We start from the raw sequence: 14,478 nt of genomic DNA, 5'->3' as shown, positions 1-14,478 counted from the left end.
CCTCACGGGATCTATTTTTGACAGAGTCTGATGAAGGACCGGTTAGGGACGAAGAGGAAACCTGAGAGGGATCTCAGTGTTGGAGGGGAGGAGAGGAAATCGCATAAGAAAGAGGGGGGGGAGAAGAAGAAACTCGCACACACTCACAGCCACACAGGCTCTCAAACACAATCAACTCAAATCATCTTTTCAATCTATTCAACGATGGGGAATTACATCATATATAAAGAGAAATAAAAGACCCCTAATAATAAAGACTAACTCTCTAACCAGGAAACTTATTCAAATAAGGAAACTAAGAACAATTGAGAAACCAAATACCCTGCATAGCTAACTTCTAAAATACACAGAATAAAATAAACTAAAAGGCATTATTTCACAAATAACATAAAAGGCGTACCCAGTGCACGAGGCTCCCGCCACTGCAGGGTCTAGGGAGGGTCTGGGGAGGGTCATCATTTATGTTATGTTCACAAATAACATAAATTCCTAAAATCTTACTAGATCCAAAAACCCAAACTGGACCCAGTCATCTCCATTTGGACACCTGAATGGGTAGGGGTCAGTCCAAGGTAGTGCACTTGCATCAATGCCCCCGGTGTTGAGAAAAACTCGCTTACGAGTTTTGTAAAATAAAAGAATCAGCACCTTTCGACTGGAATCCACAAATATAGACTTCGATGGGACGATGATCCAGCACATCTCATGATCAAGCATCACAATCTTCTAATGGTCGTTAGCAACCGACACCTCTTCGATAGGAATCTCATTGTGGGGTTTCACAACTAAAATCAGACCGTCAATCAATTCTTCAACTGCAATCTTGATTGGACCGTGTACGTCAGTTTGATCGTCGCTTTCGTTGTCCATATTTTCTACCACATCTGATGTGCCTTCTGAAGGTTGTATCATGCTTGACACCCTATCATAGAAGCAATTATTATTGTTGGCAAGCTCCCAACAACCTGTCTTGAAATCAAGAAGCCCTATATGAAAAGCATAAAGTTTTGCTTGTAGAGTATGGAGATCAACCCTAATTGAAAGAAGTAAATCGTATCGATCAACCCCCATGATGTAATGGGTTTATGATAACAATGGCAGATTTATTGAACTGCAAACTAAAGAAAAGAATTCTAGTGTAACGTATTGGTGGGGAGGGGTAAACATGGAAGAATGGGATCTAAAAAGCACAAATTATAAAAAGACTAAAGATAGGGGTAATTCTGGAAAACAAATTAAGAGCTAAACAGATTATCAAATAAGTGGAGGAGCAATTTAGGAACAAAGTGGAAAAAAATAAAGTAAAGAGTCAAAAGGGGAAATCGTGAGGGGTTACCATCTCCTATTTGGGGTTTTTATTCCATAGTCCAGAGAAAACACCAAAGGAAGGCGACAAAGGCGAGACACGACGCGAGGAAGGAGGTCACGGAGGAGATCGAGATGGAGTCTTCAACTTGAACAAGGACGAAACTAGCGAGGAATCCGGCGGGAGAAGCACTGCAAAATCAGGTATGATTGCGCATTTTTTTTTCCTGGTTCTCTGTTTCACGTTCTCTTCTCGTCGTCGTCTTCTTTTTTTGTGTGTGGAAATCAAGGGAGGAGTTGGGATGGTGATATCACAGGATTTCTATTGGAGTCAGAAGTGAGGGGAAGGGTGATGGGCCGGCAGGATTTTTTTTTTTTTTTTTAATGTGGGAATGAAGGGAAGGGTTGGAGAGGTTACCGGAGTTGCTGGAAGGAGTTAGGGGGTATTGGGCTTGGTGGTACGGTTGGGATAACGGGTAGAATGGGATGATGATGACGATGATGGGTGATACGCGGATGGTTTGGGGCTATGCGGGAAACAAAGGGAAGGTGGAAGATGGGATCCTTCGGCTCTGATTCCAAATTGGGAGGGCCAGTTAGGGAAGAAGAGGAAACCTGAGAGGAATCTCAGTGTTGGAGGGGAGGAGAGGAAATCGCATAAGAAAGAGGGGGGAGAAGAAGAAACCCGCACACGCTCACAGCCACGCAGGCTCTCAAACACAATCAACTCAAATCAACAGAATAATAAAGACTAACTCTCTAACTAGGAAATTTATTCAAATAAGGAAACTAAGAACAATTGAGAAACCAAATACCCTGCATAGCTAACTTCTAAAATAAACTAAAAGACATTATTTCACAAATAACATAAATTCCTAAATCCTACTAGATCCTAAAACTCAAACTGGATCTGGTTCATCTCCATCTGGATACCCAAATAGGTTTGAGTCGGTCCAATGTAGTGCACCTGCATCACAATCGATCTCAATGGCCTTTTTGGGGGGTGGGGAGGGGGGAGGGGGGCTTATTATTTTGCATTCACTCTCATCATGAACTTAGATTTTGGGTTCAAATCGAGGAGAGATTTTATTCTTGGTTGTATAAATTGTAAGGGTCTTTTGCTTTAAAAATTTCTATGTTCGGAGTCTAAGTTAGTCAAGATTTACTAAGCAGATTCTGATTATCACTTCTCAAAGACAAACATAAACAGAGTCACATCAAACATCATTTTTTAAAGCAGTAATGATTATAGTTTTCTATAGCAGAGAAAGGGTCTTTTCCAATGGTTTGATGGGCAAACCTAATGCTATTTGAGGTGAATAGGTTTCTTCTACTGCTGTTCTTTTGCTGCAGTCTTACATTCCTTGGTCCTAAATTAGTATTTAATTTTATTCAATGGGGAAATTTCATGTGGTCAGCGAATGTGTCTTCCTTCAATACTTATCAGATCAAATTGGCATGCTTTGTAATATATTAGTAGGTAGTTTATATCTGTCTATGGAACTGTTTGAAATTTCCCTCTTCTTCAATTGGATCAACAAGTGGCAGTTTATTTTTTATAAGAAAAAATAGCACGTTTTACAGTTTGGCTTCAGAGAGTCAAACTTCAGTTTCAGACTTGTTTATCTGTTCTCTTAGATATACATAAGAGTTCTCTGGTCTTCTTTGTGATTTTTCATTATTTATTTCCTAAATTGGAGGATCTGCTAGCGGGAAAGAAATTGTTATTTTTGGTGTTGTGTTATTCTATAAGTCAGTACACTTTCCAACTCTCTTGTAATTTCAAGTAGTTTTAATCTGTTTTAGGAAGTTACAGTAACTACTCAATACCCTGTAGTATCAAGATGTGTTTGTAGGAAACTATTTATCAAATTATAGCACTTTGCATTTTTTTCTAAACATTTAGAAAAATAGTTGGTACTGACCTATACTGTAGAGAATAGTTTTGGAATTGTTCAAACATATTATCTTTTGGGTGGGTCCTCTTAGCAAACTAATTGGGCTTCACTTAACCTGCACAAATGTTCCTCACTTGAGAGGATTCCAACCTATGCTGGCCTTTAGGCTAAATAGTAGCCAACTAAAGAATAGTTGGAAGCAACTCAATTTGCCACATTGACTACTCATTTGTTCATTCTGACTGTTGGATAGGTGAAGAAATAACCTAGAAAGACCACCTGTCAAATTTGAGAGCCTCTCCAACCAGACGGCCCCCATGTACAAGCCTTCCCCCTTATTTCTTTGAGGTATATAATAACCATATGGCTCGCATGTACAAGGCTTCCCCCTCAAATTTAAGAGTGGAATAATAATAACCTAGATAAATATTTCTTTGAGACATATAATAAGATCTAATGAGTTTGGAGGTATGCTCAACACCAATGCATATATATCATGAACGAATATATTGTCTTTGAGAGTGAGAGTTTTACCGGGATGGAATCCAAATGAGACAGCCTCTTTCCAAGCCTGCCATCTTCTTTTGAGTTTTCTTCTGACAAGATACTAGCAATGATTCGGTCATCCTCCGTGTCTGGCAGGCTGCTACTTACACTGGAACTAGAACTCCCACGTGCAAAGGCATGGTTATCGTTCATACTAACTTAATGGGAGCATCTAGCTAATATTACTGGCAAATGGAGAATGCAAGAAAATCGTCACAAAAAGAAAATACCCAATCTACACATAATAAGAAGTACACAATTCCAAAATGAATTAATCAACTAAAAACTACATGCTAGCAATAGGGAAAAATTGCTACAAATTTGAGAATGGGAGGTACTAGACAAGGAATCTTAAATGTGGCAAAGTGTAACACAAAAAGTCTACATATGATCACCACGTCATGACAATTTACAGCAGATGTCCCACCCACTACAGAGTTAATAGAAAGTCATCTTCTCTCTCCGAACCTTCTGAATTAAACTTTCAAAACTTCAACTGTTGATGTTAAAATGGGAAAGTGTCCAAGAACGGGATACACAGAGCTGAGCTGATGTGTACTGGGTACTGACAAGTGGCGAATCCTGAGGGTTGCCTATCTGGAGGGCAGCTTGGATTAGCCATTTGATTTCTCTCAATGACTAAAAAGGGTTTCCTATGGTAAGAGAATCTGGATAACCCTTTGGATCCTCCCTTACAATATATTAATGCTGACAAGGATCTTCAAAAACTGTTAACATAAATACATAATTCAGAAGTATACCTTACTCTCCTAATAATTAGAAGTACAACATGGGGGAAATTTTCAAAGATGAAACCTTCAGAAGTTTATCTTTCTATCCTAATAATTAGAAGTATATCAAAGGAAAAAATAATTGCTACTGGATTCAGACTAGGTTCACAAGTTAATAACGAACAAAAAGATTTTCAAAAATTTAAACAAAGAACACTAATTTCTTTATTGCAGCACAGAGAACCTCCCCACAACTATCTCCTAGTAAATTAACATATATGTGCCATCAAAATGCCAGTTATAACATTTAAAATCAACTACGGAAACATATACAGACAAATTAAGAAGCGTTAAAATCCCAACCTAGTTCTTCCATTCAACAAAACAAAGATACCCACCAATCAAACACCATCCAAACTAAATAGAAAATGAATTTTCTAAACACCCAATACCTTGAAAAACAGAAACAATTCCCAATCGACGTATCCCTATTAAAAATCGGAACAGATCGCATGAAGTGGAGAAAGCACAGAAAAAGAAATTATCCAATCAGTAATAGAACAGTTTCAGAGCCAAGATATTCTTTACCTAATGAATTGCAAGAAGAGATGTACAAGCAGAAGAGCACACGTTTTCTTTAGGACGATTGCTTGGGGATGCTTGCACTGATGGTCGTTCTCCGTAACAAGAAACGACCCCTCTCTCTTACTCTCTCACAGACACAAAAGTTGACCGTTGTCGTGTCTACCCATAATCTTACGCCAGGTGCGAAGTACGCACAGCTGTTTCTAGTTACGCCACGTCTTCGCTTCTTACTTCATTGGCATCTTTCAGGTTCTTTAGTTTCAGACTTTCAGGTTCATAGGGCTATATTCGTAAATTCGAAACAAATTAGGGACCGTATTAGTAAATTTCAGAAGAGTACAAAGACATTTATAATACTTTCGATTAGAAACCGCTATTTTAAGATCTTTTCCATTTAAATATTCTGATCCAAGGACTATTACACAGAGATAAGGAAATTATGAAGATTCTAAATTAATGGCTTTGAGTCGTGTGGACCCTCTCTTAAAATTTTTTATCGAAAACCTTATATAGACTTTAAGATCATCTGAGAGTTCCAAGTTAGGGTTTATGGAGTAATTATTTAGTCTTCCTCAATGAAATCTCTGCAAATCTTCTTCTCCATTACAGGTTACCGCCATGAGCAGAAACGATGAAGGAGAAACCAGAGCTCCCTCTCTCTTCAGGGTGGCCATATCGAAGGTTGCAGTTGCTCAGATTTGCCAATCTGTAGGATTCACCGGCTCTCAACACTCAGCCCTCGAAGCTCTCTCAGATATAGCAACCAAGTACCTGGAAGCCCTAGCGAAATCCGCTTCATCAAATGCTAACTCCAGTGGTAGAACCGAATGCAATCTCTTCGATGTGATTCACGCGATTGAGGATATGAACTCAGGGCAAGGCTTTCGTGGCGCTTCGGATGTTAAGAAATCCCTATTAGATTCTGCAATTATAAGGGATGTCATGAGTTTCGTGAGTTGGGTCGATGAGATCCCCTTCGCGAAGCCAATCCCTCGCTCCAATGCTGGGAAAAGATCACATATTTCGCGATGTTTGAGTGAACCCAGAAAAAGTTATTATCAAAACAGTGAGTTCTCTCACATTCCGCCATGGTTACCGGCGTTTCCCGATCCGAGTACGTACAAGAACGGTGAAGTTCGGGTTCGAAGAGAAGAGGAAAGAGGTGGCAATGAAGAAGAGAACGATTGTGAAACTAATCGAGTTGTTGATGTTGAGCGGTGTGGTTTAGAGAAGGGGAATGATGGGGAGGAGAAGGAGAAGAGGATTTTGCCGGCTGAGAGGCCGAAGGTGAGATTCAAAATGGAATTAGCGATCGGGCATGATATTTGCAGAAGAAGACGGCATTGAGGTTAAAGGGTGTCATGGCATGGTCCGAGAGAATTAGGCATTCCCTTATAAGGGAGAAATACCGAAATATAAGTAGGTGGTGAGAATCGAACTCACGTCTTGACTTTGTGATGAAAAGATGCTAACCAGGTAACCTGGTTGCATTTGTTCTTGATGAAGCTGAATTTGTATGATATAGATATTAAATATATTGTCATTTAATCTTAGAGAGAATGTTCGTTCTATTATATTTTTAAGGAAATTAACAATGGTTGACTCTTTGGTTTGGAGAGCCTTGACTTGTGCATGTGAGATCATGGTTTGAGGAATCAGCATTGGATCAACCAATTCGTATCGATATCGATTTCTGATCAATTCGGTATGAATAGGGGTAAAAATGTAAAAAAATAATATTTTTTTTTAAGAAAACATGGATGATCTAGACCTACACAGTTGATCCGAATCGATATCAGCAGAGACCAATATTGATACCGCTTACTAAAACCCTGTGTGAGATAATTTGGCCTCTTTCATTCATTGGCTCTGATTTATAGGTACCTTACAATGGACATGTTTAGTAAATAATCTTATTTCCTACAAAAAAAAAAAAAAAAATCATTCTTCATTGTGACTCCCAGCTTAGACGGTCTAGTCTTGTGCGTAACCGTGACTAACTCCTTGACTCGAAGGGTCCTATCTTGTGCAAGTGAAATAAGTTGGTCGCTTTCCACTCATTGGATGTCTGTGATACTATGTTGGAAACACTTTAATAAAGGGAAAATTACGCGAACACCCCATGTACTTTGCCTAAAGTAGTAATAAACCCAAAGTTTCAAAAAACGCACTTGTACACCCCTTCTATTTTTCAAAAAAATATAAAATTAATAATTTGTTAATATATTATATATGAAGATAATAAGTGATATAATATATTTTATTATAGTGTTATTTTTTGCCCATTCCAGCCCATGCATTTCCTTCCCCCTCCCCATGATCAGGACCAATCAAGGTTAGCCCGGCCCGACCCTGAGGGCAGGGTTGGATTTTTCAGGTCCTGAGTCATGATCGGGTCGGGCATGGGCCCAGCTAAGGGGACTCAGGGTTGGGCTAGGGTTTTATAAAGCCCAACCCAACCCGACCATGTTGGGGAAAGTAAGGATAGGTATGCATAAGCAATCCTTATTCCTTATAGGTACATGTTTACAAATTTACGCATCTAACGAAGGGTAAAATGGTAAAACCAAATTTGTATACTAATTTTGAAGTATTTTTATCCATGATTTAGTGGTGTACCTAGTACATGAGATTCTCGTGGTCACAATGTAAGCAACCTTGGTCTCTTATTTTAATGTGTCAATTTATTTGTATTTCTAGGGCTGCAAATCAATTAGCAGATACCCTAGCCAGGAGGGCTCAATCAATTACGTGTAGGACTATTTGACCCAATTCCGATCCCTATTTCTCTGTAACTCCTGTTATGGGTGACAGTTTATAATTCGTCTTCCTTATTTTAATACATGACTCTTTTCACCCAAAAAAAAACGAAGTAAGCAACCTTACTCCTGCTTCGTGGAGATTGCCGACATCTTTATCCATGGTCAATAAACCAAATTTGTATATTAATTTTTAAGTATCTTTATCGAGTGCAGGGAATGTTCACGTACGTGAGCATACGTGAACAACTCACAGCTGTTCAAATGAAATCTATTCAGTGGAAATGTTCCATCTGAACGGTTGTCAGTTGTTCACGTACGAACATTCACCCCCTCTTTTTATCCATGGTGTAGTGGTGTACCTAGTGCATGAGATTCTCGTGGTCATAATGTAAGCAACCTTACTCCAACTTCGTGGAGACTGATGTCTTTATCCATGGTCAATAAGTCAAATCCAAAGGCCCAAATAGAGAATGAATCATCTACACGTACCAACATGTGAACATACATTTCAGAACCAATCACATTTTAATTTTGTTTCCATAAAAACCCCTCCTCCCTTTATAAATGGCAAAATAGGACAGATGGTTGACTCTCACATGTACGTTCACCTGTTGTTACGTGTAGAGGTACTAAACTCGCCCAAATATAACTACCCAAGTAATGAATGGCAAGAATCTTGCCAATCTATGATTTTCATCACCATACTGCAGTAGGACAAAAGACTGCACCGTAGCTACACCAACACGCTCCGCACTTGAAATTTGCTCGTCTCTGTTAGAATCTCAACCCTGAGACAGATCTTTATCCCCTCCAATTCCCTGCCTGGCCCAATTCCACTCACCCTACCCCTATCTGAACACTCTGCCCGAGTGGGGTCCACCCCCATCTCTCCCCCCCCTATTAGAGGAACTAGGGAACTGGACTGGACAGGGAATTGGAGGCCAAAGAAACACCCACACTTTGTTGTTTTCTCAATTAAAATAATAAAAACTATTTTATGGGAAAATGAAGACTGCAGGTTGTGTGATGCTTGAGCCTAGAAACAAGAAGGGCAAAATCACTACCTTGCCTCCATGAAATGCAAAATCACACCCTTATTGGATCCACATTGGTGCAGGGTACTACACAGCCCGTCAGTGATCATTATTGGCATTTGCTAAGGCTATTCTTCCTCAGCATGAGTCATTACTTCATTTAAAAAAAGCCAAAAATTTCATACACGGTCGTGCAAGCATGCCCCTATACTGTGTCTAACGCCGACATTACTTGACCCTACCCTACCCTAACCTACTTGTTGAGGGCCCTACCCCAAACTGAATGGAAGCAAGATGAATCAATTCAAGCTCCTGGCTGGGTGATGTATAATTGTCTGACCTTGACACCCATTAGATCTATAACAATTTCTCCTCTTTCATTATAGCCAAAAAATAAGTAATCCGTATCCAACTATTGACAGAATGAAAGTAAGTATAAGCCACATGAAATTAAAGCTTCACCAAATTTCAATATACAGACCACGTTTGCTCCCTTGAGAGCTTCCCCATATTCTTTCCAATCTTTGCATTAAGAATGTTTGGAACAAATAATTCCCTTTGGCAGCAAACACGTCCCAGTTTCGGAGCACAAAAATCTGCCACAAAAACCTTTTAGTCCCCTGTTAAAACAAACACCAATCAAATCACAAAGAAAAACAAAAACAGAGCAAGATGACATGGAGATTTAACGTGGTTAACACACCAGTATGGTGTGCTACGTCCACAGGCAAAGGCTAAGATGTTTCACTATGTAAATTGGAGAAAGTTATAATGGCGATCTCACAATAACACCCAAAACGGCGCTGCTTCACTCTCCCAGAAACCCTAAATCGAAAACCCCAAAATTCTCACACATATACAACAAAACGGATAAAGAATATAAATACTCCTCCATCGGATCGCCACTTAAAATATCGGAGCGGGTCATTCTTCGAAACAGGTCCAAGAATTTGAGACATACATAACATCCCCAAATCTGGTGTGGTCTTTCCTCATCAGAAACAGTACCTTCTCTTGAAGCTTCCAGTGGACCCTTTTATAATGGGGAGACCTGTATTTTCTTCAAGTGATGTTGATGAGAGAATCACAGAAAAAAAAAAAAAATCTGAGTGCAGTCTTCACTTCGACTAGGGTTGGCCCCTAAGTTTCTTCAGCTCATCCCCATGCTGCTATCAAAGAATAACCATTTTAACAACAAAAATAAGTACCGAAGCAAAATCACACTGCAAAAGACTGACATGAATCCAGAAGTAGATGTGTTAACAAGGAACCTTATATACAAACCCTTCCACCAGCTTTCAGATCTTGCTTGTAGCAATCTCCATTTCATAGCCATATCATATTCAATAAGAATAAGATCTAGACACTACTTAACGTTGTTGATATAACAACCAAAAGATTGGTGACATCAAAAGCAAAACAACATTACCACTTGAGAATACACATATCAATTAAACAAACAACATATTACCCTCTACACCTCTAAAAACCCCACCAACACCAGCTAACGATCAAAGATTACCCAAAGAACTACCATCAAAATTAATACAGGGAGGGGGAGGGTCACATGGCAAGCACCTGAGGGAGAATAAATAATTAAAATAGAACCTTTAAAAGAGAAATAAGACCAACCATGCTATTAGCAGTATTAAGCAACAGGGTAAGGATACAATCGTATACCAAATTAAGCTGATGTTGTTGAGCTAGCACAGGAACAAATAACGCAATTCAAACTGAAATTATAAAACAGAATTTAGGGGCCAGTGAATGCCATGGCAATACAAAACTAGAGGCATGCAATGAAGGCTGGTGGTCTTTCAAAGAACTTGGAATGCTTTTGGGAACCAAGATGGGAAGAAAAACTTTCAAGGCTCTGCCTAAAATTTCAAGGAACTGGACAACTGTAGAAATTACAACTGGAAGGAAACTTACTCCCATAAACAGCTAGCTTTTGTTCTACTAGAACACTTCCAAGTTTCAAGGTCCTGCCTAAACTTTGCAAGGAATTGGACAAGCTACAGCAGGATTTTCTATGGGAAGCTGGAAACAATAAGAACATCTTTGAGAATGGATATATGTTTTGTCAACTCCCAAAGCATAAGGAATGAGTGTCCGGAAGTGAGAGATATCAGGCTCTCTGGGCAAAATGGCTTTGAGATTACCTAATGAGCCAAATGACCCCTGCCATTGAGCGATTAATTTTCAAAATACAGCTTAGATGCAAATGGATCGGATTCATGGCATCTTTAGATGCCATCTAGCCTATGGACAGGCACAAACAGAAACTCCCCTATTTCTCCCATAGTATCCACTTGGGCAATGGTTGAATTAAATTATGTGAAGAAATGTGATGGGTGAAAGAACCAACAAGACATGATCACTACTAAACCCCATTTCTCCAAAGGCTTTCTAAAGCATATCAGATCAATATCTATTTTCCACCTTCAGGTATGTATTTTAAACCAGACGCCAACTTACTCTTCCGTATATAATGGAATAACAGAACCTGATTGCAACTGAAACCCAATTGGTTGAGTAAGGTTTGAAGTAGACAATTATGATCATGATGATTATGATGAATATATTAATAGATATTCTACAAATCCCAAAATAAAAAAACTTTTCCCTAAGAATTAATTACAATATAAAACAGAAAGGAACAATAGAATACAGCAAAATTCACACCAAGATCAACGAAAAATTGATCATTATACAACAATCTTTCATATTATAAAAAAAGGCATACCCAGTGCACGAGGCTCCACCACTGCAAAGTCTGGTGAGGGTGATACTATACACAACCTTACCCCCACTTCACGGAGAGGCTGTTTCCCGACTCGAACCCGCAACCACTTGGTTACAAGGGAGCAATCTTACCGTTGCGCCGAGATCCACCCTCTACAATAGTCTTCCATTCACACCATAGTTCGAAACTCAGGTTTTGGTCTTGTTTCGGCCTGTCGGAAATGACAAAATTTACTGAAATGACCAACATTTCGCTGAAATAGTGCATTTTTTCTGTGAGTTTCGGTTGGCCATTTCGGGCTGAAACAACTAAAATTTTCGCTGAAACACTGCATTTTTTTTCTACAATATAGAGATGACCAAAATTTCAGCCGAAATGACCAAAATTACGACCAAAACAGTATTGAATCCCTGATTCGTGTGGCATTTCTCTGCAGCCATGTCGAAATCACCAACATTTTCAAAATTTTGGCGAGATTTCACAAAGGTTTGAACCATGATTCATACATTTTTTAACAGAACTTCTAATTTGACAAGAGCTAAGACCTAAAGAAAATTGTAGATTGCCTGATTGGGAACTTGATCTGATAACACACAATATTCTGTATATTCAGGAGATGCTTTCAGTAAGCACCAGCAGATAAGAAAAACTAACAGGTGGCTCAAGATGTTGACTTTCCAACATAGTTGTCAAGGCGACCCAAGGCACTGGAGGGGTGTCTAAGTGCTTGGACAACAAGGCGCCCACCTAGGCTACCAAGGCGCCCCCAAGTGTTATTTTTTATTTCCCCCTTTTCTAACATTATTTAGTATGCTACAATATTTTAGTATACTACAATATATACCATATATCATAAAAAATCAACATTAAGCCTCCTCAAGTCATCAAAAATCAACATAGAACTAGAAAACAACAAAACTGAAGAAGCAAGCTATTGGAAGTTTGAAATAATCAAACATACACTTGATTTATACTAGTCTCACATTCGGTTTATATCGTTCTTTGAAAATATGATCTTATCTATAACTAATTAAATTGTTCTCGATTTAGAGAAATGTTCTTGTTCTCTAAGAAGTTTGACAAGTCAGATGATTTTATTTTTACATGAAACTTTTAGTATTAGGTAGAGCACAAAACCAACTTTCCAACAAATCCAAAATTGCTTAAATCTGATTTATATTGAAAAAGTTATGTTCCGGTCAAACCTTATTTGGTATGCACAAATGCTGTCAAAATCGCTCTGAATAAAAATATTTTTTAGATATCAAAACAAATGAATATTTTACCGCACTTTTGGTTTTGAGCAATGTTTTACCATATTAAGATTTATAGAATTTTTAGATTTGAGAAGAGCCCCAGAATTATAAAGTTGAAAATTTTAACTATCATCGAAAATCCAGAATTTTTGTTCTTGAACTGGGGGTTGACTTTTTATCCTTTTCGAATTTGATTTTTTAACTATCTTTATTGGCTAATGGGGGATATTTCCTTATTTATGAATAATATCTTAAATGATATTTGGCATAAATAAGGGCCAATACCAATAAAAAGCAGTACAAGGCGCCTTGCGATAAGGCGGAGGTCACCTATGCCCCAACAAAACCGCCTAGATGCCTAGGCGACGCCTTGACAACTATGCTTTCCAAATGAAAGCATTGAGTTCTATGCATGCATGGTTCCAACTAACTATCAGGGATTTTAAATGTCATAACAAATAAATAATACAAATGAGACCAGATACAAAGTGCAGCCCGACAATGGATCAGAAGACGATATACCATTCTAACATCCAAGTTACACATGCAACCAATGTGACCCATGCTAGGAAATCATAGTTGCCATGGTGCCAAGGCAATGATCGGCAACCATTGCATGGTTTGAAATGACTATTGAATTGCAGTGTCGAAATGAACCGGAATTTGTGAAATGGCTTGAAATTTCACAAAAATATTAGGCTTCAACAGGAATCGAAATGGGGTCAAAATCCAAAATTTCAAACCTTGCACCATGGTGCCTCGTGATGTCAAGGTGGAGTCGAGGAAAGTGCCATAATTTACATTCCAGGTATGTGTATTCTTATGTGTTGTGAGTAGGCCCAAGAATGGGTTTTCTAAGGTCTGGGTGCTTAAAGTGTTCACTGGTTTCCTTGGGCAGTTGGGCCTTAAGGCCCTCCTTGTCAACTTTAACCCAATCATAGAGACAGGAGGCGGAGGACTTCAATGTTTTAACTTATTGGGAACCACTCGTCTAGACTACCAATAAGAGTTCAAAAGAAAAGGCGCATAAAAATGTCCTGGAGATCCTGTCGAAAGCAGGAGTAGGAAATTGAACGAGATACCTGTGTGAGTGTGATTGATTCCTCCTTAATTTTTTCCTCATTCCCACAGCTTCTTTTATGTTTAGTCTTGTCTATCTAATGTTTCTTCACTCTCACAGTTTCACTCCCTCTTCTATGGCGCCTCTAATCAAGCATGTAAATAAGTTATATCTTTTCCTTCCTTACGTAAAAGTTTCCTCACTCTCACTGCTTTTATGTTTGCCTTAAATATCCTCTACTTCAGTTTTCCGTTTCTGTCAACCATATAACACGATTACACAGTGTGTGTGTGTGTGTGTGTATTAACCATATTGCATGTTACATAACTTTGTATGTGGTGGAAGCGTTCTACGCCTCAACTGTATTGTACTAGAATAATGTCGTTGATGAAACTATGCCACAGCCTAATAATTTATAGACTAGAAAGAGGGACATAAAAAAAGTATTACACAAATTCAAAGTAATCCATGAATAGAGAAGTCTACAGAGTTACCTAATTAACAATTACAATTAGTCAAATATATATAATTTTTAGCATAGGTATACCTCCCACT

At 38.7% G+C, this 14,478-nt stretch overlaps 2 protein-coding genes across 4 annotated transcripts in view; one reads left to right on the top strand and one right to left on the bottom strand.

Annotated features, from left to right (window-relative positions):
- The window catches only part of LOC122641098 (OVARIAN TUMOR DOMAIN-containing deubiquitinating enzyme 11), a 47,582-nt gene extending 42,318 nt beyond the window's left edge, over positions 1-5,264 (bottom strand). For 2 of the 3 annotated variants that reach the window (XM_043834415.1, XM_043834417.1), the window contains exons 1-2: positions 5,111-5,264; positions 3,738-3,925 (exon numbers count right to left, since the gene is read on the bottom strand). In XM_043834415.1, the coding sequence (XP_043690350.1) occupies positions 3,738-3,902 (165 nt within the window). In that variant the 5' untranslated portion in view covers positions 3,903-3,925; positions 5,111-5,264. Of the gene's footprint in view, positions 1-3,737; positions 3,935-5,110 lie in introns of all 3 variants that reach the window. The other variant, XM_043834416.1, reaches the window with a different exon arrangement.
- Positions 5,265-5,683: 419 nt separating this feature from the next.
- LOC122639204 (transcription initiation factor TFIID subunit 8-like) lies at positions 5,684-6,412 on the top strand. The gene has a single exon (XM_043832026.1). The coding sequence runs from the start codon at positions 5,684-5,686 to the stop codon at positions 6,410-6,412; it is 729 nt and encodes a 242-aa protein (XP_043687961.1).
- Positions 6,413-14,478: the final 8,066 nt, after the last annotated feature.

This window comes from Telopea speciosissima, chromosome 9 (genome assembly GCF_018873765.1).
Source record: "Telopea speciosissima isolate NSW1024214 ecotype Mountain lineage chromosome 9, Tspe_v1, whole genome shotgun sequence".
NCBI classification, from domain to species: domain Eukaryota; kingdom Viridiplantae; phylum Streptophyta; class Magnoliopsida; order Proteales; family Proteaceae; genus Telopea; species Telopea speciosissima.
This window is presented reverse-complemented; position numbering and strand designations above follow the sequence as displayed.

Excerpts from the sequence above, each read along its gene's own strand:
- LOC122639204 (XM_043832026.1), top strand. The coding sequence starts at position 5,684 with ATGAGCAGAAACGATGAAGGAGAAACCAGAGCTCCCTCTCTCTTCAGG.